The sequence below is a fragment of the Pituophis catenifer genome, unplaced genomic scaffold (genome assembly GCF_029215685.1).
Source record: "Pituophis catenifer annectens isolate HBS135680 unplaced genomic scaffold, rPitCat1.0.hap2 SCAF_6, whole genome shotgun sequence".
NCBI lineage: Eukaryota > Metazoa > Chordata > Lepidosauria > Squamata > Colubridae > Pituophis > Pituophis catenifer.
Genome location: NW_027256886.1, coordinates 52,382,614 through 52,410,498, shown reverse-complemented (window position 1 = coordinate 52,410,498; position 27,885 = coordinate 52,382,614). Strand labels below are relative to the sequence as shown.

General features: G+C 35.7%; 1 protein-coding gene across 1 annotated transcript; it reads right to left on the bottom strand.

Moving 5' to 3' along the window:
* Positions 1 to 3,886: 3,886 nt before the first annotated feature.
* Positions 3,887 to 24,360, bottom strand: LOC139318008 (inactive pancreatic lipase-related protein 1-like). The gene is made up of 12 exons (XM_070945243.1): positions 24,312 to 24,360; positions 23,539 to 23,693; positions 19,933 to 20,058; positions 18,186 to 18,320; positions 15,550 to 15,658; positions 13,840 to 13,959; positions 13,629 to 13,748; positions 11,092 to 11,210; positions 9,493 to 9,622; positions 7,686 to 7,797; positions 5,445 to 5,612; positions 3,887 to 3,950 (listed from the first exon to the last, which is right to left on the bottom strand). The coding sequence occupies exons 1-12, from the start codon at positions 24,358 to 24,360 to the stop codon at positions 3,887 to 3,889; spliced, it is 1,407 nt and encodes a 468-aa protein (XP_070801344.1).
* Between the last annotated feature and the right edge of the window lie 3,525 nt (positions 24,361 to 27,885).

The following is a 27,885-nucleotide window of genomic DNA, read 5'->3' as shown; positions in this document are numbered from 1 at the left end:
AGTTTGGAGTTGCATTCTGCAAATTAAAAAGAAAAAACCTCCCAAAGAAATTGCTGCCAAGCTGAGAAGACTACAGGTAGGTCTCGAGTTACGATCACAAATGAGTCCAAAATTTCTGTTTGTTAAGGTAAATTGTGCCCCGTTTTATGACCTTTCTTGTCTTTAGTTGTTAAGTGAGTCACTGCAGTTGATAAGTTAGTAACCTAGGGGTTAAGTGAATCTGTCCTCCCCATGGACTTTGCTTGTCAGAAGGTCACAAAAGGTGATCCCATGACCCTGGGATGCAGCAGCGGTCATAAGTATGAACCAGTTGCCAAGTTTCTGAATTTTGATCACATGATTATGGGGATACTGGAAAGGTCGTAACTGAAAAATGGTTCATAAGTCACTTTTTAAAAATGCCATAACTTTGAACAGTTACTAAACAAACTTGTAAGTTGAGGGCTACCTGTAATTTTAGCCTGTAATTTTCACTTACTCATTGACCACCATTATCTACATAAAAGAAATGGTCCAATCCGGACCTCCCCTCTGGAAACAGATAATATAGTATTGAGGAATGTGTAAATCAACACATTATTGTAAGATACCATCATAACGCAAATGTTCAGCAAGGGAAAATCAATGCAAAAAGAATAGAGATAAAGCAGACTTACCAAAGTACAGGCCGTATTTGGATGCACATATGATAACTTAATAAATGGCTTAGAAATAGGGTTTTTTTTTTTTTAATTTGATTTATATGCCGCCCTTCTCCGAAGACTCAGGGCGGCTTACAATGTGCTCAGCAATAGCCTTCATCCTTTTGTATATTTATACAAAGTCAGCTTATTGCCCCCACAAACTGGGTCCTCATTTCACCTACCTTAGAAAGGATGGAAGGCTGAGTCAACCTTGAGCCTTGGCGAGATTCGAACCCTGCAGTAATTGCAGGCAGCTGGTCTTAATAAGCTTAATAACAGGGTGCCTTAAACCCCTGTACTACCAAGGCTCTTTTGAGTTTGACTATGTTTCCCTACCCATTGAACAAAGAAAGCTCTTAGCCATAATTTATGGTTTCAATTTAGAGCTTGGGAACAAACTAATATTAAAGCAGAATTACAGGTAATCCTTGAGTTATAACAGTTCATTTAGTGACCGACCAAAGTTACAATGGCATTGAAAAAGTGACTTACGATCTTTTTCACACCATCACACCGTTCAGCATCCGCATGGTCATGTGACCAAAATTCATGTGCTTGGCAACTAACTCATATTTATGATGGTTGGAGTGTCCTGGGGTCATGTGATCACCTCTGACAAGCAAAGTCAATGGGGAAGCCAGATTCACTTAACAACCGTGTTACTTAAAAACAGTGATTTACTTAACAACTGTGACAAGATTGTAAAATGCGGCAAAATTCACTTAAGAACTGTCTCACTTAGCATCAGAAATGTTGGGCTCAATTGTCATAAGTCAAGGACTACCTGTAGTTGTTCTGATTGTGGGCGGAGCTATCCTTTGTCACAGGATAGCTTAAAACAAATGGAAAACCAAAAGCTAATAAATTTCCTGCCATCAGTTTGTGTGTGATGGAAGGAAAAAGCTTATAACCTTTTTCAGCTTGCTATGAGGGACTAAAACAGTTTCAATATTTACTTGGTTTAAAGGCGATAGAAAGTTTACTTTTAGATCATATTGTCAAAATTAATAACCTGTTTGATATGATTTTACCTAGCATTGGAGAGATGGAGAAGTCCTTTGTTAATAGAAGGTTTTCTTTTCTTTTTTGTTCCCCTTTGCTAGTCCTAGGATATTAAATCCTAGCGAATATAGCACTGCACCAAGGAGATGCATTACAAATTTTGGTCTAAACTACCCCAGTCCTGTGTTTCATTATAGAAGTGTCAGGGTGTTTTCAAATGTTGATAGCAAAAGCTGCATTTTTCTGCCAAACTCTATTGAACAGGCTACATCAGTTTCACAAGTCAAATGTCTCTTAATTGATACGATGCTGATCACAAACTTTGCTATGAATAGTACAGTGTTAAAGTCTGAAAAGACCCATCAATCTTACATGCACTTTGAGCATATTTTGTTGCAAATAGCATCCTAATTGATAGGCCTGATTATATGGCGAGGAGCCTAATTTATATATCACAAACTGCAGTCCTTTTGTTATTGAGGAAGTTGACACCTTTACAAGAGAACAATATATGTCAACCAAAATATATACCAATTAGGCCTTAGTGAGACAGTGAAATGAATGATTTCAGAATATGCTGTATTTACAAATAATATACGGTTTACAGCCACTTGCATTTCAAACAGCAGTTCTCTTTGTTGCTACTATTTTAAAACTGTAAGCATTGAAAAAGGTCACAAAAATATGTCCATTAGCACTGAAAGCCAGGAAAATGGACAATAATTTGGTGTTCATTTAACTTTGCATTTGATGGGATAGCTGTGAAATGTAGTTTGCTTAAACACTACCCAACAAAGTGATTGGTGCTTCACTTCATTATTAAAAGAGGGTGTTTGATGGAAACTCATTGTTAACTATGAATGCACTGATGTGGTGAGTAGTCATACAAAGCAGTTGTAAGCATGGAGCAAGCAAGAGGTTGCTTACCTCTTCCAGTTTCAAATCCTTCCTAGAACAGAACATTATCTTTTTAAAAATTTTTACTTGATTCCATTACCAAAACCAAAGACTGTTTGGAAATTAAAGGCCAAGATTAGCAAGGTGTGCATTCAAGTTAGCTGTGGAATGGGACAACTTGCTGCAGCCAACTTGCCATGGCCAACTCACCATGGCCAACTCGCCACATCCAACTGGCTGCAGGACTGCTTGCCATGGCCAACTCACCGTGGGACAATTTGTCTCAGAACAAGAGTTACACTATTATCGAAGAAATGGTGGAATATAATCATTAAAGAAAGGATGCCAAAGAAGGGACAAAATCAAAAGGGAATGACATAAATTCAAATATTTGTTTAATCATTTTAAATAATTAAATTGAATTGTTGAATTGTTCCACAGCTAGTTGGCCAGGGTGAGTTGTCCTGTGGTAAATTGGCCGTGGTGAGTTGGCTGTGGTGAGTTAGCCATGGCAAATTGCCCGTGGTGAATTGGCCAGGGTGAATTGGCTGTGGCGAGTTGTCAGAAGAGGTTGAACTTGGAACCACACCAGGATAGATTCATGTGCAATTTATATCCAAATATCCAGTAAGAATAACTTTTCCAAATAAGACAATGATCTGAGATTAGTATTGCTGATATATATTTATTTTTTCTCACACAGCCAAGAAATGTTTTAAGTCCATGGAAAAAGAAAAGCATAACATTCTAAGTACATATCACATACTTTTTTATCATGCAAGTTGTCTTCGGTCTGGGTGCACAGAGCTAGCACTAAACCCGAGGACCTTATTTTAGAAATAAGATTAAGAGGTGGACTACCTTGAACCCCCCTTAGCTATTACTTTCCTTTCACCCTTTAGATAACAGTGATGGATGCTCTTCTTTCACCACTACTAAGCAAAGGTGCAAATGCAAGTTCACTTCACTTTTACCCAGGACTTAGTGAGTCTTTTCTCTTTGTCTAATGAAATATAATAATTTGGACCAGTCCTGTATGCTGACAAAATATCTGGATAATCTCTAATTTTACTTGGACACAGAAGCACCAATGCTCCTAAGGTTTTGCATGTCATTTTCTTACTAGAGTAACAACAACTGTACCCCTTGGCATAATGGGAGCAAGGGCACCGAAATTAAAATTAAAATTTAATTTTAAAATTAAAATCCCCTTGTACCATCACTTTGGCATAAGAATATATAAGGTGCTTGAGATGTTATTTTTTTTTATTAAGAGTTGCACAAAAGCTTTCTGCATTTCAAAATCAGCATGGTGTGAGTGTTTGCAGCACATCTTCTCTTACAGTTTCACTGCCGCAGAAATGGAATCTGGAAAGTTTTTAAAAAAGCAAGCATTAATGTATACATTTTGATATCACTGTTGCATTAGCATGAACTTTAGAAATTTTGTATCATCGAATCTCAAGAAATATAATTAATTCAAAATCACATTTGAGGCATTTTATATGGTATACAATAAAATGGTATACGATTAGTTTTGTACCTTTGTTTTAATAACTTTTGTACTTAGTACAAAATTATAAAAGAAAGAAAAGTGAGTAAGAGTAAGAAAAATTGCTGATTTTTAATATTCAAAGAAGATATTTGTGGCTACAACTCTGTGCCCACCGATGTAGAAGTAAAACTCTGTACTTAAAATGGATTGTAATCAATCAGATGGTTATGCCTGCTTTTTTGCTGATCCCCCATCAAACTCTGTCATGGGTTCAAACTCTGTTACAATCTTCTCACGCACCCAAGGCACCCGATTCACACAATTCAACAAAAGAACTTTTATCAAGATCAACTATGTTAGGATTCTGATCAACAAGACCTTAAATAGACTTGACTTTTTCCCCATGGTTTTCAGTGTGTCTCCTTTACATACAACTTTGTCTAACTCAGTGTAAAGGAAATTAGCTCTGAGGAACACAGTGAGGAAGGACCATTCATTTAAGCATCCAAATTAAGGAAAAGCTGGGTCCAATGGCAATAACCAATTCTGCCCTGGCACCTCCTCCTCTTCCTTACTGCAGAATGTTAAACTCTCATTCTCCAGTGAGATGAGCCTCATTCCCAAATCGTATACATGCCACTAGGCATCATGGCTGCAGAAAAAGTAGCTGGTACAGCTAGCCAATGGGTGAAACTGGGGGACAGTGAGAACATAAGCAATGAACAGTGAGAGAGTGTGGAATCGAACAGCTGAGCCCTGCTCCTAGAAATCATGAACTCTCAATTCTACTTGAACCTGCTGGGCATCCAACTTTTCCTTGACAAAGAGAAGGAATTTCACGAGAAATTGATTGAGCTAGATAACACACCTCTGCATCTGTATCCAGACACATACAGCTTTTTGTAATATGATAAGAAATATGCTGAATCTGGCTAAGGGCCAATTTACTTTAGCATTCTTTTCAACTCTGGTCAAACAGATGCATTGATGACTTCTTCTTTTTTTTTTTTTTGCAGTTCTTGTATAGAATCAGCTATTTATAATAGGCTGCTTATTATATAGGAGTTGTGCAATAATCAAACTTAATAGTCACTGATCACCCTTCTCTCAATGAATTTGTAGAATGTTCTTTTTAAACCAGTGTAAATTAGTGTCCATCATGATAGCTGAGAGTTTCAACCATGTTTGTCCTACTAAACTAGCTTTAGAATAATTTGGTACGTACTGTATAAAAACATACAAGCTATTATGTAAACCTGTAAGGCCCACATATGTACTGGTAGGACATACATTTTGTAAGTTTAATTTGTAATTAGTAAGTATGCTTCTTTTATTACTTGTTCTTGAACTAGTGAGGGTATACATACACATTCCCAGTTTCTCCATCTTGTACCGTAATCTTTGTTGCTCCTAGTCGGGGCAAAGTTGGATTTATGATAATGTTGTTCCAAAGAAATTTAACCTTAGTAATGGTTCCAACCTTAAGTTCTACATCTATTAGGTTCGTATGAATCTCACCAGGTCTGAGCCGCCCCCTTAAAATCAAAACAACATAAAACAGATAAAGTCATTTCATTACTTTTTTATATTTATACATACATGCATCTATTTTATTCCAGTCTGCACCTGGATCTTTGCTGCTCCCAGTTTGGGAAAAGTTGAGTTAATGATATCATTGCCCTACTTTTTTTAATGTAAATTATTTTTGAGACATCAGTTTCTAAATCCACAATATATATACGGTATATTTTCAATTTTCATTAGTATTAATATTCTATGCTTTGTATGAGATATTTACTTTAACCAAGACCTTTTCTTAGTTGACTTATCTACTGAGGTTATAGTTTCTGTGAAGTTTACCAAAATGATGATGGCCCAAATGGTTTGTATAAATTTAGTACATCTGAAAGAAGAACATCTGAAAGAATACAGGACTCAAAAATTTATTTAGTAGTATATAGATTTGCATATGAATATATTGCAGTACGGTTTTTCCCCTTGATAACCTGCAAGAGTCAGATTAAATGCAATCTAAATGGAAATAATTACCTGTCATAACCATTTAATACATCCCAGTTAGTAAAACTACTTTCTGGTACTATAACATGTTATTGGCTCAGCTAAATATTAGTGAAGTAGCAAGTGACATATTTGTCTAATTATAATACAGCTTGTAATCCAAACAGTCATAGCAAATGACAAGTGGAAACTTAAAAGCATAATAATTTGGAAAATGTAAATTTAAAAATCCTTAGGAGAAAATGACAGTCATAAACATGAAGATACTAAAATGGAAATGCAATGTGCTTAAAATAATTTTTGAGAGAAATCCTTAAACAATTGAAGATCAAGTGAAGATAAATTGAATTAAACTTCCTGTAATTTTCAACCATCTGGAATACCAGAAATTATGGGAGCTGTAATCTCAACTTTTTGAAAGGACAATTTATGGCAGGGTTAATCTTATAAAAATATCATTTGAATATTTTTTTAAAAATGAAATCCAGAACAAATTTGACATGCATAATTCTATATAGTACATGAATAAATCAGAATCCAGATTCTATTTTTATTATCTGGCAAGATGGAGAATCCAATTTTAACTCTTGATTCCAATATCTTTTGTTGATTTCTTTGAGAGATACTTCTAGATTGCCAGCTAATGATATATTTTGTCATATGTCACTTCTTAGTCTTAATGTTAAGAACATATTTTGTTCTTAGGGTTTTAATAATTTAGAATCAGGTGAGTAGCACAAGGTTTTAGAATTTTTTAAATTTCATTGCTACTATTGAAATGGTTGTAATTTCATTCTGTTATTTTATACATGTTTGCAACTGAAATAAATATTTTATTTTTTTTAAAGAAGAAATGTTAGGTTAATACAGGAAAGTCATCAATAGACAATAAGTGAAAATACTGTCTGAAAGCATTTTACATTAAACTACAGGTTGTCTTCATTTAGTGACTGTCTCATTTAATAACCATTCACAGTTATGATAGGGATGAAAAGGTAGTTTTAGGATCAATCCTTGCATTTACAACCTTCACAGGTCTCTAAGGCAAAAAAAGAAAAGAAAGCTGAAGATCTCAAGCATAATCATGGTTTTACTTAGTGACCACTTTGCTTAACAACTAAGTTGCCAGTCCTGATTGTGATCACTAAACGAAGACTACCTGTATCTATAGTGGAAATATAGATTAGGATTATTTATTGTTTTTATCAGTTTCCTTCATTAGAGAAGTAAATGTACACAGTCAAGGTATTATTATAGCAGAAAATTGTGGCCCACATACTTGCATTTCATTTTTGTTGTACTAGTGTACTTGGCTAAATGCAGTTTGCTTTCTTGCAAAAGGTTGGATTATAATAGAGTATATTGAATCTAAATTTAAGCAATGAATAAACTACCCTCCAAAATATTCTTGAAGATAGGGAACTATTTTTAAAAATTCTGTGGTGTTAAAAAAATGTGCATATTGTTCTTTATCTTATTTTTAAAAGAAATAGTTTAGATACATCTCTCAGATGAGGAAAGAACATCAGAAAAGTGAAAATAACAAGTATAAAATTCTACATTTAGATGTGGTAATTCTGAAAACTTACTTGAAAATTTCATATTGCCTTGTGTTCCCTCCACTCCCATACAGGGCAATATTTATGTTTCCCCAGACGCTGCTTCTTCCAGACAGTGTGACTGATGACTTGTATCTCCAACCTACACACCACCATTTGTGAGAATTTGGTTTTAGTCAAGCAAGTTTCTAGTACTAATAAAATTGACTGTATATAATAAACTCATAAAATAAGCTGCACTTTGAAGACCCAAAACATCAACTAGCTGTAATCAGGAGGGAATACCCTATTTTATTATTCACATGCAACAAAAATAGTTTTCCAGAATCCATGTATTTTATTACATATCCAAAATGTATGAAATCTGCTCATAATCTAGATTCCCCACAAGTAATGTCACAAAATAGCTTCAATGTAGCGTGGAGGTAGAAAAGCTGTAATATAATATCAGTCGTCACATCATATTCTCCTCCTCCCCCTCCCCCCCCTCTTCTTCCTCCTCCTCCTCCTCCTCCTCCTCCTCCTCCTCCTCCTCCTCCTCCTCCTCCTCCTCCTCCTCCTCCTCCTCCTCCTCCTCTCTTCAATTTCAGATAGTGTCACTGCAAAACCCGCTGAAGGTAAAAATGTAGATACAGTAACTGAAGATTAAATCAGAGCCTGTATGTTGTTCCATGAAGCTGATAGGTTTTTGCTCAGCCTTGTGGTCTCTTATGAAGTTAAAAGACAGGCTCCTGAGCACTGTTTGCATTCATTTTTTCAGTGAACCTTAGACTAAGGTGGGGGGGGCAGTTTCCCTAATTTTGCTTCATGCCTCTGTAAGAGGCATAGAGCATCACCCCAATTCTACCTCCTATAGTAATTGAATAAGCAGATATTCAGCACTTCATCTATAACTGCTCCTTGCCGATACATCTGATAGTTTCCTAACTGATGTCTATGAAGATTCTCAGTCATCCAAGCCATGACTGTGGTCAAGAAGCAACTGGACATTCTGTGTTTGTTTGTTTAAACGTTTTGCTTCTTATCCAAGAGCTTTTTCAGATCTGACTAGATGATGAGGAATGGAAGGATTTACATTCCTTGCAGACAGTTAGCCATTTGTATTCTTTTAGAGAGTTGTTGAGAACACTTGGAGATTTATCTGTGTCCTCAGGGTCACCCGAGTAGTGCAAATGGATGTGGAGCCTTCTTGGAACTGCTGAAAGTTCCAAGTTCTTGAAGGCTCCACATCCATTTGCATCACTAAGATGACCCCAGAGGATACAGATAAACCTCCAAGTGGCCTCAATGACTCTCTAAAAGAATGCAAATGACCAGTTGTCTGCAAGCAATGTAAATCCTTCCATTCCCCACCATCCAGTCAGAGCTGAGGAAGCTTCTTGGATGAGAAGCAAAACGTCTTCAAAGAAAAACAAGAAAGCCCAGTTATATCTTGAAAAGCAACTTTGAGACTTCCTACCTGATGTTTAGTGATCTAATCTGCAGAAAAAAACATATAACATGGCTAGCTTTCATGGCTAGGGAAGAGCTAATGTTAGACATTCATCTTCTCTCCCAGGAACAGGAGTGGCCAATCAAATTCTCTGTCTGTCTGTCTGTCTGTCTGTCTGTCTGTCTGTCTGTCTGTCTGTCTGTCTGTCTGTCTGTCTCTCTCTCTCTCCCCCCCCCATTTTTATCCAAACCAATCTTGGTTATGCATCTGGGAGGTAATATGGTTTTCTCCTCTCACAGTGGTAAAAGTACTTGTGTGTGTATACACAATTATATGCAAACACCAACATGCACAGTTGCAAGAAGACAAACATTAATAGTTTCCAATTCCCAGCCCCGCACTTACGGGTAAAATTTTTGGCTTCTCCAGTGTTCAAATAAAGCTTAGTAAATTCAGAAGTGATACTATCTTTAAATCGATCTGCATAATGACCCATAGGAGGACATCCAATTGCTGGACAGGGGAAGCAGCTGCCCTAATAAAAACATATAGAGAGGAAAATATTCGATCCTGTTCATTTTCTTTACGTTTGTTGCTAATTATGCTGTCTTTTTCTTTCCCTGTCCTTTGTACTATTAAATGAGTAGTAATTTTCCTTGTTCAAGACAATAAATTTTATGCCATGTTACAAGAGATATATATTTGTGTATTTATTTTTTTAAAAAACATAATCAGATTATTAAACACTCTCCCTTTCCAGCTGTACAAACTTTAAATGTATCCTGAAAGTTCAAAATTCAGCATAATTCATCTTTTCTAAACCTTCATTATTCTTCATCTCTATCAATTGAGAATGTCTCTCATCATCAAGTTTACATTTTGTCCAGCTGTGACAATGTTTACATACTATTAATGCAAACAAAGTCATATTATATATTAGAGCTGTTCATTGTAAGCCTGCAAATGTCACCTAGATACCTTAAATCATTTCCAATTTCTTATATGTTTGTGTGGCTGCCCTGTACAGCTGATTCTGGAAAAGAGGCACTTGGTTTGTAATGTTCCCAATTGATGCAAAATGCCTATCCAAATCCATGCATACCCCAAATCACATTTTAAATCTTTGAATGCAGAGCTGAATTATGGCATTCTTGCCTTGGATCTTGACAAAAAAAAAAATAACATGACACTTAAGTGTTTAATAAAGTCTACAACCCCTTTTCAAAAAGAGTGCCAAAAGTGTTAGGTGATTATTGAAGAACTATCTACAGTTCAAACTACCTTGCCCATGTACATTCTGTTTCTAGTTTGATGGTTTTTCAGTTAATTCATTCCTGGACTAAGAATGTGGAAAGATCTGTCACAAAGAGAATGGAATTTAGTGTTTTCTTTTTCTTAGCAACTTCTCAAAGAAGATGATTTTTTCCTAGGCTCAGGTGGTGACAAAGCAATTTGATTTGAGGGGATTCTAAGAGATGCAATGTGCATACACCTCCCATGCCCCAAATCATATTTCCATTCTCAGAATCCAGGTTTCTGCACAGCCCTCAAAATAAAAATGATATTTATATTCATATAATTTGGCTGTACACATCTGAGGCTCAAATCTGGATGCTCGCACCTCCTGTTGTTCACTCTGCCAAATAACTGATCGTCTTAGTTTGCAATGCATCCAATTGGACAACCCATAAATTGCCCCTTGACTGCCAAATCGGGATTAAACATGCAATTTTGCATTTGTGTTGAGAGCAGGTGCAAATTGCAGTTAGCCATTTTAGCCATAATTGTAAATTACACTTTGCTGGAAAAAAAAGAGAAAGTCACTGATTAAGCAACACCCAGGACTGGAGAAGGGCAAAGCAGAAGAGATATCATGGGAACAGAAGCTCTTGTAAACTGATGGTCTCATATATATTTTTTTAATCCCTTGTATGCTGCGCCAAAGAAAAAAGTTAAAACACTATAGTCTTCTATTAATATTTTGGGATGATGCAAATAACATACTTTTTCAAATAAGTTGTATGCTCCACAAGGGTAACCCAAAAATCCATCTGGAAATATAATGCTATCTGAATAATACTTATAGCTCCGTAGGTGGTTACAGGCCACAAAGTCACGGGTCCCTATGGAGCAGAAAGAAATGTTAGAGGCTATACTTCTTGACTCTTCCTATCAAGTGCTTTAAAGAAGATTAAATTAACACTTACCTCCTTAGTTCCCGAGCAAGGCCATTCTCTCAACTTTTTTCATCACTTTATTACCTTTGCCAAATGTTGGAACATTTCTTTAAAACCTTTCCATGAGAGGTTGGACATGTATAATACTTTGGTTGGGAGAAGTGCAGTCAAAAGATCAGTAGCAGTTACTAAAAGTAGTAGTTTAAAGAAGAAGCATTCTTGAAATTGATGTTTAATGAATTAAAAGAGATAGATTGAGTGAAGTAGCCCATTTTGAATGTATTAAATTATCCTATTAGTAGTATACTATGTTAGTAGTAATGACAGTTATAGTGAACAATTAATTGCATGATTAGTGCTTCTAAATATTAGACTTCTGGAGCTACCCTGTTTTAGAAACTTTTCATTTTTTTTACTATGTTCTCCAATCCAGTATATATATATCACTTAATAATTAAGATAGTTTTCTTAATCAAGGAAAGATTTCTTGACAATTCTACACCTACTTACTGTCTTTGATTTACCAGAACAGTCATGATTTGGGAAGAACATTGTGCCTGAAAATGCTCCAGGAAGTCTCACATGTGAGGATAAGCAATATAGACAGCAGACTGGCACATGGATTGGGTTGTCCCTGAGAATAAAGCTCATTTCAGGAGGTTCCCCAATTAGCCAGATGTGATGTGTCCATGAACTTTCTCACCACTGGATAAAGAAGTTGTCAGCAAGAGATTGGGGGAAGAACAGTCAAAGTATAAATCTAAAACTGTTAAAACAGGATGCTAGAAGCTGTAGTGTGCTCTGAGATTTAAGAGAACTTAAATGTTTAAGTCACCAGATAACAGATTAATAGAGTTGAAAGGGATCTTATAGGTCATCTGATCCAATCCCCTGCCTAAGCAGGAGACCCTACATCAGTTCTGACAAATGGCAGTCCAATCTTTTCTTGAAAGTCTCAGGTGATGAAGCTCCCACAACTTCCGAAGGCAAGCTGTTCCATTGGTTGATCATAAACAGTATTTTATTGTCAAATTCATATTCTTGCATATAATTACAGTACAATGAAAGCCATTAAAATGTGTTAAGATTCTCATATTTGGAAAAATGCAGAGATAAGGAAACCCAGATGACTTTTGTGAAAGATATGTTCTAAATTCCATGGCTGGATTCATAATGTAAGGTGGCATTTAGGAATTAGGCTGAACGTGGAAATGCAGCAAACTTTAAAAGCTTCTTAGTGCTCAAAAGTTTTGGGTCAAGTCTTTCCAAATCCCTGATCACCAGAAGAGTTAAGACAGAACAATTTCTTTCAGAGAGTTTGGTGCTGTTAATCAAAGTGTCAACCAACTGGCGAACAGCAAAATATCTAAGAAATATACATGAACATTTCAAAACCCAGTTATGGAATCCACTGCAGTGTTTTAGACTTGGGAGAGGGCTATATTAATTGATGCATTTGGTACTGGTTTTGTGAGAGTGAGTCATTTAGGAATGGTAAATGTGGGTTGTGGGGTTTGAACAACAACAAAAAGGTCTTTATTTGAGAGCCAAATAAATTGGCAGGTATACATTTGTTACTTAGCGATTAGGTTAGCTAACTCTGAAGTTTTCTTCTGGGTTTGAAAAATTGTTTAGTAATTGAAGTTGTTTCATAGCAATGTATTTATTTGCTCTATTTTATTGTACTTCATCATTTCTGGGAGCCTTACAAATAAATGAAAAATATCAGTCACAAAGCACAGTTAGAACATACCTAGTTCAAGCTATGCTGTTTATTGTTTGCTGGAATCAATCTTTAGTGCATCTATTATCCTTTCAAGCCTTTACCATTTTAGGATTATTAACAATCTGACAAGGTGCATAACATTTTCCAGGATGTAAAACTGGCTTAAGAAACCTCAACCTACTCATTCAATGATGAGAGTAAGAAACTTGTTCCAAAATAGAAAGGGGATGCTTTGAAAGTCTACTGGGCTGTGGATAAAATCATTTTTATTCTGCTGGGATTTTGATAAAAGTGGGACAAACATCTAATGATAATTATATTAGAAATATTTAAATAAGAGGCAGAAATCAAACTGGTTTCATAGCTGTACAGTGTATTTCATTACTTATTTGATTTTTATTTGGATTTTATCCTCTCTTGATTATTGTTTTTCCAGGCAGTGAACATACTAAATTTCCTTCTTCCTCCATTTTTCCCCCATAACAACAATCCAATTTAGTACGTCTGAAGACAAATACATAAAATATGTAAATAAATATTAATTGAATTATTTTTTGTATATGTCTATGTATAGACTGAGAGCAAGTTTTGCATTTCTGTACTATAGCTGAATATTTCTTTGCAGAGATGATACCTACCTTCCCAAATGCCATCAAGATCCACTATTTGTGAAAGAGGATTTTTCTGACATCCTGGCATTTCTTCTCCTCCATTTGGATAAAAATCAAGATGTCCAATTGCTTGACTCATCCCAAACCCTGAAAATTGATAAGAAGTAGTGTTATGCTTGAATATGTTCATGCTTGTCTCTCACATATTATGTACTACAGTATTCTGTAGTCAGCTTACCTAAGTTTGGAATCATTGGTGCTGAATCAGTATGAATCACGTCAACAAACTCAGCATCGTTTTTGTCCAATCTGATCTCAGGTGGAGTTCCTTGAAAGTAAGGTTGAGCAGGGTCTAGTCCTGTAATGGTATAAACGTTAAATATATGATTTAAAGAGGAGATGATGATTTCTGGACTAATTATGTAGTTATAATGATTTAAGTCCTGATCAACCCTAATTCCTGTCAACACAAAATTGTCAAAGAATGCCCCTAGTAGTATTATTTGAAATCAGTTCATAATTTAATAAACATTTGTAGCTAGAAAGTCTTGTAGGACCTATTGGCCATAAAGAGAAACACTAAGGATTTTTTCCATTTAATTTTTATATAATCACTATGCTTGTTTTATTAAATGCAAGTAAAAAAATGCTGTGAGAAAAATAATAATAATGAAAATTCATTTCCACAAGAGCAAAAACAGTAATTAACACAACTTATTTAAAACAGTTTCTAACTTTTTAAATGCAGTTGTTGGCTAAAAGGAAAAACAAAAAAAAAATATGGTATGAAAAATTATACTATATAATGTAGCATCTAAAATATGTATGTTAGAAAATGCTCAATATAAAAATAAATTCCATTTGCAATAAATACAAGTTGGAAAGAATCACAATAGTCCATATGCATGACATTATATGTGAAATAGTCATGGATAAAAAATAAACTTATTTCCTTTCTCCAAAGTCTAGCTTCAGTCTAAAAAAACTTAAGAAATATGCAAAGGAAGACAAAAGGGCTAGTATGAGAGACTGTAAATGGTTAATTTCTCAGCAGATAGTGCAAGGAATTTTAAAACAGGCTTGTCCAAAAGGGAATTTCCAGAGCAAGGATATATAAAAAAGCAACAAGATATACAAATTCTGCACACCAATAGGAATATTCTGAAGAGATCTAGAAATACAGAATTCCTATTGAGAAATTCAGCTACAGGGACTGGGAAGAATTTATTTATTTATTTATTTATTTATTTATTTATTTATTTATTTATTTATTTATTTAATTTGTCAACAAGTACAAGGAAACAAGTAACAGTATAGACATAGACATGGACACATATAAAAGGAAATAAATAAGCAAAACATAGCCATAAACACATAAAATGAGTACATATAAATGGGAACAGTAGGACAGGGATGGTAGGCACACTGGTGTCCTTATGCATGCCCCCTATAATTAGAGTATAAATTATGATAAAATACTTTGGTTAGAACTTTGCTTTAAAAGGCCATGCAAATTTCTTTATGATGTTGCCTTATTGTTTGAGAAGCAAGATAATAATCAAAGAGCAAGTAAGACAAAATAGTCTGTGTAAACATAGTTTCCATTTGCCCTCTCAGGTCATTTCTTTCATCTAGGATGCTCATTTTAATTGTATTTAAACCTTTTGCCTTTGTACCATGTATAATAGAAAATCTCATTAATTAACAGCACAACCTATCATACGAGACAGGGTAATCCTCTTAATCTTATGGATGCTATTCTACAGAAAACATGGAGGAATATAAAGATATATAAGTATGCATATATTAAATGTAGCCTCATTCTCACATTCACTTTCTCAATTCAGTGAAATTATTTACAGTAGTTCTTTAGAGTATGTGCCATCTTAGATTTAGATTCAGCAATACTTGCTTTCCTACTAATAGGTGCTACATTGCATCAACCTACCAGAGATTCTTCCAATTCCTTTTATTTTTCTTCCCAGCTCAGCAGCTGCATGTGCCCCAAGGCTATGGCCAATGAAATGTACCATGGAAGGAGAGTATCCATATTTCTCCTAATGATAAAAGCAGTTGTAAAGGAACATCATATATTTTGTTATCTCTGTAAGTGTATTTCTGTGACTTCCAATTCCAGTCATGTTTTACCTTTCCTAAGTCATAGATGGCAGTAGTTTCACAAAACCTCAATTGATTGTGAGCTAGCTCTAAGATAAAGTACTTAAACAATTTTCGGTGTGGCTAAAATGCAAACCATTTACCAAATCTCCGCCAAATCATCATACAGGCAGTTGCATTTTAATTTGAGTCCAAAGTTGCAAAACAAAGCTATACTTAATTTAATTAAGTTTATAAATTGCCCAACTCCATTAAAAGTCTAGAGCTACCAGCTTAATTCTTCTCATTGTTATCTGTATGTAGCATATGAGTCCTGGCTATGAAGTGCCCTGACAAATGGGAATCTGCATAAAGACAGATTTCAGTTAGGTCAGAGTATTCCATCTCTGATTTGCTCTTCTTGCAATGTAACTAATACGCAGTTTTGGACAGACCAAGCAAGATGTAGAAGGGTCTGAGATGACTGCCGAAATATAGCCACTCCCATATGTTCACATATAATACAGATTAGTTTGAACTTGATAGCCAAATCTGGCCCTTGGTTCTGCCTTGGTTTACCTTCCCAATAAGCAACATGGTAGGAAGATCATTTAAAAGCAATTTATTAGGGTATCCTGATAAAGTGGGATCTCCCTATGAAAAGGAGAACCCCAAGACCCATCTTATATTTCTTTTTATAGTTAGCACAACAAAGAAGAATGAAAGAGAAAAGTTGGTTGGTCAAGATCAGAGTAACTCCTCCTTGCACAGGAAATCAACTACAAACTTCTTTGAAGTTAGTTAACCAGATGCCAGTAGACACTAAGAAACTTCTTATCAGGAGATAGTATTCAGCCATCCTTCTGTAACTTATCTTTTCAGTTTAGGAATATTAGAAGGTATCTAATCAATCCATACATACACCCATAGGATAAAAGCTTTCCTACATTCCAATTATAATGAACCTGAACACTATTTTAAAAGAGAGAAAATAAGCCAAATTAAAATACAAAATAACTGTGTTAGTTAACAAATTACAAAATCCATGTCATGTGCCCCTCAACTGACAATTGCACCCATTTCAATGCAGGCAATAAATTTGCATTGTAAGCCTAGTTTGGGCTGAGGCGGGTGGGCAGATATCTATCATGACATGTATAGCTTATCGTTCAACCCTTCTAATCATGGCCTTATTCACCGTAGTTATAGATGTCTGAAAAACTACTCATATGATTCTAAAGCTGTTACATGGCAGAAGTGGCACAAATACTGTGTAATTTTTTTTTGAAGCCATGTTATTTTGAAAGAAATTCTCCGTAGGGCAATTAATAACAGCAATGAAAAGCTGCCTTTCTAAACAATATGAACATTTTTGCTTTGAATTTTAAACTCCTCTGCATCTTTAATATAAATCTCATACAAGCTGCACTTAGAGATTTATCCAATATGCGTCCCCTCTGCTTAAGTTCAAGAGCATATCCTCTAACAAAAGCTCTTGGTATAATTGCAACACTTTATATTTACAGCTGAATTCAGGATTATTTCCTGTCAAAATACAGTAATTATTATTATTATTATTATTATTATTATTATTATTATTATTATTATTATTATTATTATTATTTATTTATTTATTTATTTATTTATTTATTTATTTATTTATTTATTTATTTTGTATACCGCCCTTCTCCCGAAGGACTCGGGGCGGTGAACAGCCAGCAGATAAAATACAGAAAATACAAAAATTAAAACAATATTAAAAACCAATTAAAATAAACACCCCCATATTAAAAAACCCCATAATTTAGCAATTTAAAATTAAAGTTAAATATCCACAAATAAAATTAAAGTTAAATATCCACAAATAAAATTAAAGTTAAATATCCACAATGATTTGCTGTAGTTGTTATCAACCCTTATTCTCTTCAACAAAGTATGTTCCTAATAATTAAATTTTAACAATTTATAGGTAGTCCTCACCACCATAATTGAGCCCAAAATTTCTGTTACTAAATTAAACATTTGTTAAGTGAGTTTTGCCTTATTTTACGACCTTTCTTGCTGCAGTTGTTAAATGAAGCACTGCAGTTGTTAAATTAGTAACATGGTTGTTAAGTGAATCTGGCTTCCCCATTGACTTTGCTTATCAGAAGGTCGCAAAAAGGGATCACATGATCCCCGGGCACAGCAGCTGTCATAAATACAAGTCAGTTGCCAAGCGTCTGAATTTTGATCATATGACCATGGGAAGGATGCAATGCTAAGTGTGAAAAACGGTCATAAGTCACTTTTTTTCAGTGATGTCATAACTTTGATTGGTCACTAAATGAATTATTGTAAGCCAAGGACTACCTGTAGGATAATGTGAGATAATGAAATACTTTCAAAATAGTATCAATATTGTTGTTTAGCCATAAACAGAAACTTAAAGCCCTCCGTTATTTGTAAGCTTTATAACCATGAACTAATGACTGAAAACTCATTTACCTTAAGGATGTTTACAAAATAAGCCACTTCACTCCCTACCACACGGATGTTGTTAGCTGCCTGGGTATATGCACATCTGGAACCTTTGACCCAATCTATGCAAATGCAATTGACATCTTCCACCTGAAGCATTCTCTGCAAACAGATACAAAAATAAAATTGAGGGAAATGCTGGGGCCACCACACACCCTGAATTCTCTTTAGGATCTATAAACAGATTTCCTCAAGACTTTTCCTTCCAGATATTCGGAGAGGTAGTTCTAACTCCTCAATTTTTCCAGATGTCCGTAGATGTACTGCTGAAATGCAAGATAAAATTGCCACTTTAAGTGGCAAACAGGAAATGGAAGAAGATTGGTCTGGGCCTTAACCTGTCACTATGTGGTCCTCTGCTCCTTCCATATTTTTCATGCCCCCTTTTTGTACCTAGGTACCCATCTGTACCTAGTTTTTCTCACTGTTGCTTGGACATCTCTCTAAAGACTGGCATGGAGGAGGAGAATTTTGACAAGAGTGGTACTTGGAAGGAGTGATGCTGATATTAGCAACTCTGCACGTAAGTCAGATGCGGAAATGGAAGGGCAACTTCAAGTGTAGTGTGCCAAATAGCAGTGCCACTTGAATCAAACAGTGAGTCCTTTGGAGCTACTTCAGCTAGCAAATCTGGGAGTTATAGTCTGATACACAATTGACAGACATTGGCTTGGGAAAATATGTGTTGGATATTCTTCTTTGCCATTTATTGTATACAAGTATCATAGATATTTGGGCTTTTAATGTCACCATTTTTCATCATTGTGTTCTTTTATATTGTTTGGGGCAGCTGAAAGGCAGACGTGCTTCATTTAAAATGATAGCCTCCTATACCCCAAAAGCAAGTATCTTAAAGACTTTCATAGACCTCAAATATATTTAGAAAGAAAAAACCTATGGGTATAATTTGCTAAAAACAGTCCAATGAGGATTGAGCATGCTGAGTGACAATGCCATATTGAAAGGATCTTGGAGAAGCTAAGAAAAATGGATGGAGTAGAGCAGGGGTGTCCAACCTTAGCCACTTTAAGAATTCTGGGAGTTGAAGTCCACAGTCAAAGTTGATTAGGCACCTTTGGAATAGAGTATCCTGAGAAATATTATGGCCGACTTCTTGGAACTCTGAGCAGAAGCATTTCACATTGCAAAATTTGGTGGTATCCTCTTGTTATATTGCGTAAGGAAGTCAAGCCACATATTGGAGTTTCTCTTAACAGAAAACTCTAGCTCCTTGTGTGAATATTATGTGAATATTATTTTAAGTTTTAGGAATTAAAGGATCGGGACAACCTAGTATGATTTCATGGATCTTGGCTGCAATGACTTTTAAACCTTCCAGTTTGATCACTATGGCAAACCAATTCTGAAATTCACTCTTAACTATAAGTTCTTAGAGGTGGTCCTCATTTAACGACACTTGTTCAGTGACCATTTGAATTTATGATGGCAATGAACTAGTGATAGTTAGGATCAGACTTTGTACTTATGGAACTGCCACTGCTAAGCAATTTTTTTTAAATGACTGCATTGATTAACAATGGAGTTTCAGATCTCAGTGATATAGCTAAATGAGGTCTGCTTGTATTTTCTTTTCTTTAATTGTTCCAGCAGGCACATCTATGTCACACAGAAGTGATGCTTTTCCTAGTTACCTGTCTGGGTATTAAGAGATTTCCAAACGAAGGCATAATATAAATGTTTTAGTTTGCTGTACCTTGCACATATCTGATAGCCACCTCTCTTCCCCCTGGTCTATGAATCCATGGGTGATGAAACGGGTTATTTTGCTGGCATTGAAGTTGGAGTAGTCAATTGTTTCTGGATTAATTGCAGTGATTTCCTGTAAAAATATAAAAATCTACATAAATATTAGATAGAGAACGACAGAGAGAGGGAGAGAAAGACACAGAGAGAGAGACAGAGAGAGACACACACATACACATACACAGAGACGGAGAGGGCATTTGTTTTTTTCTCTACTCTTAAGCATTATCACAACTGAAACAATTTCACTTCATTCATGAGCACCTTGGGAATATGAATATTTCATGCATTAGATAGTTAAGTATGGATGGAGATTTTTGGATCCATTATTAATATTACCCACCTAATTCTTGAACAACCAAAGTATTGCAAATATATATGTTGTAAATTAATTTTCAATTTTCTGCAGCACTAATATACTTTCTTTTTCTCAGTGCGACATCAGAGTTGTTGTCTACAAGAGTATTTTCTGGTGTCTCAGACCATAATTGAAACCATTAATAAATATAATAAGAGTATTTATTTCAGATGCTGTTCCAATAACATTATCAACTACTAGATGGTATTTAAATATATGACTTTATTAAAATGTCTATGTTTTATAAAGCAGATGCAAAAAGAGTTAAATAATGTTGCTTATAGATATTCTCTAAATGGATTTGTTGTTTGAAATACTCTAAGGCATGTACATAGTCACACTATTATTTATGCTATGGAGTCCTTTGTGCGCTCTGAGCTTGCTTGCTTGTTTGTATGCAAACATTTCTTTACACAACTAGGTAACATAATCAGTGCTAGTGAGTGTGGGGTTTGCTTCTTGTTTCTACACAATAGCTTGCCCTGCCACAGTTGGTGGGGCTTTGGTTTTCTGCTTGGTAGTTCCTTGATTAGAGAATTGTATTGTTTTCTGATTATTGCTTATTATTATAATTAACAATTTATTATATTATTGGTTATGTTTCATGGAAAACTGATAATGAAAAAATGAAAAAAGTAGATGGGAAACTCTTGAACTCTTATCCAAGATAACAATCACCATAATTATATAAAGTGTTTAAGAGAATAAAATCTGAACTTCATTCTTTTTATGCACTTCACACTTTACTCATTGAATCAAATACATTACAAATCTTTCATCTGGAACAAGTATAATAAATTATATTATTAAAGGCATCAAGGTAAAAAAAGATAAAGATTCAATGAATCAACTATTTTAAAGATATACTGGATATTGGTTGTATATTACTAAACCACATATAACCAAGAAAATGGTCAACAAACTTTTATATTATATAGCTTTACTTTTGAATACATATGATCAAGCTGTCTATTTAGCCTAGGCTTTTCTTTTGTTAAAGCATGGAGAGGACTTGCTATAAAGTTGCCAAGAGTCGGACATGACAGAATGGTTAAAACTACTACGACTTCTCTTGCTAAAGTATTATACCTATGAAGCTAGGAAAATAGGAAGAAAATCTATTTATGTTTTTTTTTTATACCAGCATGGTATAACACATGCTGACTTCTTTGTCTTGATATTATGGGATGTCTATAATAATACCTTTTAATGTTTTACATCTCAATGAAATGTGGGAAATAAAGTATGTAAAGTCACTTGGGATTCTGTCCATCTATACATCTGTCCATCAACACAATAATGCTCCAAAGATTGAACAGAATGGAAACAAATTTAGTTGTTTATTTATTTAGTTCATTTATCCATTAAAATTCTATGCCACCCATATCCCTACAAGGAGACTCTATATGGATGAAGTAGCTGGCAAAAGCAAGATTGAATATGAAAAAGGATTGAATCTGACTGGGGATTGTAGAGACAATTCTAGACAAAGTCATCCCAGAGCATTCCCATGGCAGAAATAGTTGGGCAGTGGCTTCTTTACTCAACACCTGCATTCCTTTATACTCTTGAATATATGATCCAGAGCAGAGTATATGTAGTCTGCCCTGTGATTGTCATTGCTTACATACAGTACATGAACACAAATAGATACAACCTGAGAGAAAAGCAGAAAAACATTCATACATAACACTCTACTTTGATACAAGAAAAAAAAAAATAGAGAAACTTCCTATAGCTACTGATGAAATAGTTCTGGCATAATTCTAGAAGCCATGTAGTTGTATTCAAAAACCAGTGGTATGGCAGAGTTTTGAGTGCCTTTCAGAAAGCCAATAGAAAAAAGACAACTTCAGGGGACAAATCATTCCACAGTGAGGGGGTAGCACCTGAAAGGCCAAATGCCTCACCCCTTCCCTTTGACTTTTGTGGAAGAGGAATTCTCAGTCTACCTTTTAGACCTGCATAGATTGGATGTGCAGATCTATCTGGGTCATCTAGGAGAACTTAATCCACAAAGAGTTTGATAAATAATAACCAATATCTTGCCTTGAAGTCAGAAACACATTGGTAACTAATACAGCTGTACTAAAATTGACCTTATCGTACTCTTTAGATATTGGAAAACCAGCAAGGTTACATCTGCAATTCTAGATAAGGTAGCCACATGTAGAGCAAACAGCAGAGATTAGGCAGATGTGATTGCATTTTTGAAAGTGTACATGGAACCCACCACTATTTGAAGAACTATGCTAGCAAGTAAGGGAAGACAGCAGAAAACATACTCTTTCTGTGGAAACACAGTGTAACCCAGATGTACACATCTGAATTGCCAATATGTGTTCATTTTCTGCTTATAAACTGTAGATAGTAAAAAGAATAAGGATATATAATGGATATACATTTATGCTTTGGGGAGAGAAGTCTCCCTCTCCTTATTAAAAAAGTTATATACAAATATTTAGTCATTATTTATGCTGCCATTCATATATTTATGCTGTCACTCATCAGCTAGCCATACCCTTCTGGGATTCAAACCTGGGCTTGCTTGCATATTAGGCAGATGTATTAACCTCTAAGCCACAGGTTCTCCTTGCTTTGTCAGCTTGTACCAGGGAATATTATACTAGTTTCAGTGGTGGGTTGCCCCCGGTTCGGACCAGTTCTATAGAACCAGTAGTAAAACTGGTGGAAGGCTCTGCCCACTGACCCTGACATCATCAGAAGCCATCTGCGCGTGTGCTATCATGTTGTGAACCAGTAGTAAAGGTAAGTAGAACCCACCCGTGACTAGTCTCCCTTTATTTCTTTGTCAGTAAATATAAATTTAACACAAAATAGTTTGTTGTGAAAGCGATTGCCTGAGGGCTCCTGGATTGGGGCTGAAAGGCGAAAAGGAAGCAGTATGCTCCTTTCCATATTTGGGTAGACCAGGTTGCTTCGATAGAAAACTCATTTAATCTTCCCTGGTACAAGCTGACAAAGCGAGGAGAACCTGTGGCTTAGAGGTTAATACATCTGCCTAATATGCAAGCAAGTCCAGGTTTGAATCCCAGAAGGGTATGGCTAGCTGATGAGAGCTAAATAGTTTGAAATAGATCTATACTAGTCTCCTTTTATTTCTTTGTCAGTAAATACAAATTATATATAATTTGTCCAAAATGTTTTCAAATTCAACTAAAGGGGGATAGATCTCACCTGAAAATTGTCATGGTTCTTTTTAGTATACAGAAGAAAGCGTGTATTTATTTCTTGAGGTGTCCAAGGAAGTCGTGCAATGGGACGTTCCACTGTTCCAGACCATGGGATGTCATCAGTAAAGCAGCCCAGGCGGTCGTAGCAAACTTCTTTGCCTGTTATATATGTGTCAGATAATTAAGACATGAGTAACTGAAGCAAAAGTTCATATTTTACTGTCTATAGCATATCTTCTCTGGTAATGATGTCAGCAGCGTATCCATTCCTTTATCAAACTACGTAGTCATTCATTTTCTCCATGTTTTCTTTGTCATTTGGGAACTCTTCTGAAGTCAATATGGTTTAATCTAACCTTGAATAAAAAGACTTCTGAAAGCAATTTGCAAACTGTATGGGAAGGAGTTAGGTCCTCAGCTCTCTACATCACTTTGATATGTGGATTAATTTCTGCTGCATGGAAATCAGTTTTATTTGCAAGGAATAATATCGCTTGCAATCCATTTTGGCTAGGTTTTTTCTGTTTTTCCCTGTCCATCGGTAAGAGAGGAGCATGGATAAGCAATTCTGGAAATGCATAAATGAACAAACCTGCAAAAGGATTAGAATTCTAGTAACATTTCTATTTGGGATTACAGGAAAGGAAATTTGGAATCCCAAGACCAAGCTTGACATTTAATGGTTCACAATACAATTCCCTTGACACTTCAGCTGATACAAAACACAGATAAACCAACAGCAGTTTGGAGTTGTTACATAAAACAATCAGATCTTACCTCTAACTGCAACGAACAGTAAAAGCAGCGTGGTCCAAAAGACAAGCATCTAAAATATTTTTTAAAACAAAGAGAGAGAAAGCAGATGAATTGGTATTAAGAATAATTTATACTAATTTTTAACTTACATCTAAGGTAGTTATAGCAAATAATGAAAATATAGCAACTAAAGAATTTTACTTGATGAAATAAGATGTGACTTACTGCTTAGCCTTTGCTTGAATTCCAGACAAAGGCTTAAGCTAAACATGCCTGGCTCTTTTATAAAGTGCCACATCCTTGAGGGTTATTCATGAAAGTAAACAGGTATGTTTCAGATTAAGGTTATCATAAATACACAAAGCTTACAATCATATAGTGAAAATGGAAACTAGGTGAGCAAATCATTGAGGCATTTTTTGGTGGTACTTCTAGAACAAATGCTTAATTAAAAGTTATTCTTGAAGCCTTATTTCTCTATGTAGTAATTTTAAAGGCAATAAAATCCTTTATATTACATTCCTTGATCACCAAGTATTAAATAATATGAGTAAATTAAGTATATGAAAAGGAAGGAAAAGAATCCAAACGCATGCTTTCAGTAACTCTAATATACATTTCATAATCTAAACAGGAATATAGCTGAAATATTTTTATTGGATCTCAATAGTTGCCGGTTCTTACTTTCTCATTAAAGGTTGTAAAATTTGAGTGTAAGTATAAACTAAATATATTATTTAATGCAATGTTTCTTAACCTTAGTGACTTTAAGATGAGTGGACTTTAGTTCCCAAAATTCAGGCTGACTGACTTGAAGTCCACCCATCTTAAAGTTGGAATGGGACAACTCACCCCGGCCATCTTGCCATGAGCAAATCACTACTGGAAAACTCACTGCATCCAACTTGCCACAAGACATCCTATTGCAGGATAATTCAAGAGAGGGACAAGTAGAATTGCAGCAAACTTCACCTTCAATGACTTCTAACTTGAGAAGGTTCAAACCTAAAGCAAGACAAGGCCTGATGCAATTCATTTGTCCCTCTCTTGAGTGATCTTGAGTTGAATTGTCCCACAGCGAGTTGGCCAGGGCACATTGGCCAGTGCAAGTTGGCTAGACTGAGTTGGCCACGCCGAGTTGTCTTAGACCAGGGGTGTCAAACTCGATTTCATTGAGGGACACATCATGGTTGTGTTTGACCTCAGGGAGCTGGATGGGTGTGGCCAGGATGGGTATGGCCAATTCAACATCACTCATGTCAGGGGCATCTATTATGGCCCCGGCGGGGCTGGAGGGATCCATTGTCTCCACCAGAGGAAGGCAAGACCAGGGAGAGCTCTGTTTTCGACTGCAACAGCCTCCCTCTGCCAGCAAACATGGAACTCCATTTTTGCTGACAGAGGCACCATGGGCTGGTCCTTCGCTGTTTCTAGGGCAGCCCTGTGGGCCAGATCTAAGCACCCCACAGGCCAGATCCGGCCCATGTACCTTGAGTTTGACACCCCTGTCTTAGATCCTCTTGAAGTTGCTCAGGTCAAGAAACACTGATTTAATGTATGTTGCTGTTGTTATAGTTTCTTTGCTCTGTTAAGATGTTCCTCCAATTGACAGACAATGAGCAACTTCATTTTTATCACTAGATACCATTCTTTGCAACTTCCTTCCCCACTTGGAGGGAGAAATAGATTTCAGGCACGAAATCTTATTACTGTCATTTTCCAGGTTAGTTTTCATTGCATCCGGCATAACTGTGATTCTATTCAATGTTAAGGCTGTACCCAGCAGCTAAATGGGCAAGGAGATAAATGTGGGAGGGTGGCTAAGAATAGTAACCAATCCAGACACACACGGAGCTGAGATGTTAATTAAAGTGAAATGTATTGCTATATTCACACTAGTACTACCACAACCGTTTTTATTATAATGGCCTATTCCTAGCGTGAATACTTAAGTATAAACCTAACTAAACAAACCAATCCAGCTCCTCTTTTGAAATGTTAGTTAGTCTTCTTTTCACTTTCCTGGGAGAAAAAGGGGCAGAGTGAAATGGAGTGGATGGGAAGAAAGCCAAAAGGCTCACAGTTTTTTCCTAAACCAATCTAGCAAGCTTTGGAATAGTATTTAGAGCAGGACAGCCTTGCTAACAAAGCTGATTTTGTTCCTTGTCAGTCTCTCCTTCCAGCAGCTTCACTTGAAATCTTTGTCAGACAACTGTGGATTTTCTTCAATCCTCTTACCAGTCTGCAGCTGTCAACCTTCTTGGTGTCCTCAGCTCATCCAGTTGATTCTTTCACCAACAGAAGACCAGTGTCTTTCAAACTTGGCAACTTGAAGATGTGTGAACCTCAGCTATGACCTGAAAGAATTTTCCTCTTGACTGCAGCCTAACTATTCTGGTTCTTATACACTCAGATTATATGAGCCAGATTACAAGAATTCCTAGGACTTTTTTAAAAATAAATGACTCCATGGCTTTGGCTTTTTACCTACTGGGAAGAAAACATTTGACCTTGACATTTATGATGCTGTAAAGAACTTTTTTTCCCTCTATCACAGCAGTTCATTCTGCCACACTAAGAAGAATCATGGGCCTCTTCTGAAAAAAAAAAAAAACCCAGAGCCTTAACTGCTCCAAAACCATTTGGAATAACAGCATGACATCTTGCTCTTCTGAGCCACAGCTACCTATGGCATGTGCTCACAGTGTAATATGTGGCATTTCAAGTTCTGCTGACTTTTCCACAATGAAAATGCTGCATTGGGCTCATTAGAAAATGCTCTAAATGCAGGCCTTGATGTGCTGCATTCACTGAGGTGTGCCCAACAAAAGGCATGAAAATAATGCTGGCACTATAATCCCTCAGAAACGAAGAGATATAGATCCATGTTTTATATGGTCAAATTTTAACTTAAAACCTATAGGTGTTTTATTTATTTATTTATTTGTATTCTGCCTTTATTACATAATAATTATTTTATTATTATAACTCTCCAGCTGTGGTAATCCTCTCCTAAAGTTATCAGATAGGTTGAACATATAATTTTAGGTTCTAAAGAAGGTGTAGACAAGTTAGAAATATGATTTATGTCATGAACCAAACTTCATCCATTATGTACTTGCTTATGAAAGTGTAAAAGGGAAAAATGTGTACTGTGACATGACACACACACACCTTTCTTCGGTCTGTGTTGTGGTGGGGGTCAGGCACCCATGGATATAACTTGAGAAAAGTTATTTTAAAAACAGTAATAGAGACAATCCTGTGGATGTTTATTTGCACATGCATCCTGTTAAACTTTGCAAAAATTGAGTAAAATTGGATATGTCTGATGTAATGTTGTCCATGCAATATAAGAGGCAGTATACAAACAAAAGACATACCCACAAACTAGTAAAATGTTAACTTTGGAATAAAAGGATCAATACACCTCAAGGGATTCTTTCTTCAAAGGCTTTTATTTCACCACTGAGGTTTAGTAAAACATCATACAACAAAAGCAGTATGCTATACCAATATTTCCCTGCACATTTTAGCTCTTCATTTCTCTATGTGTGAAAACACAAAAGGGCATCACCTGTGTACACAAAAATGA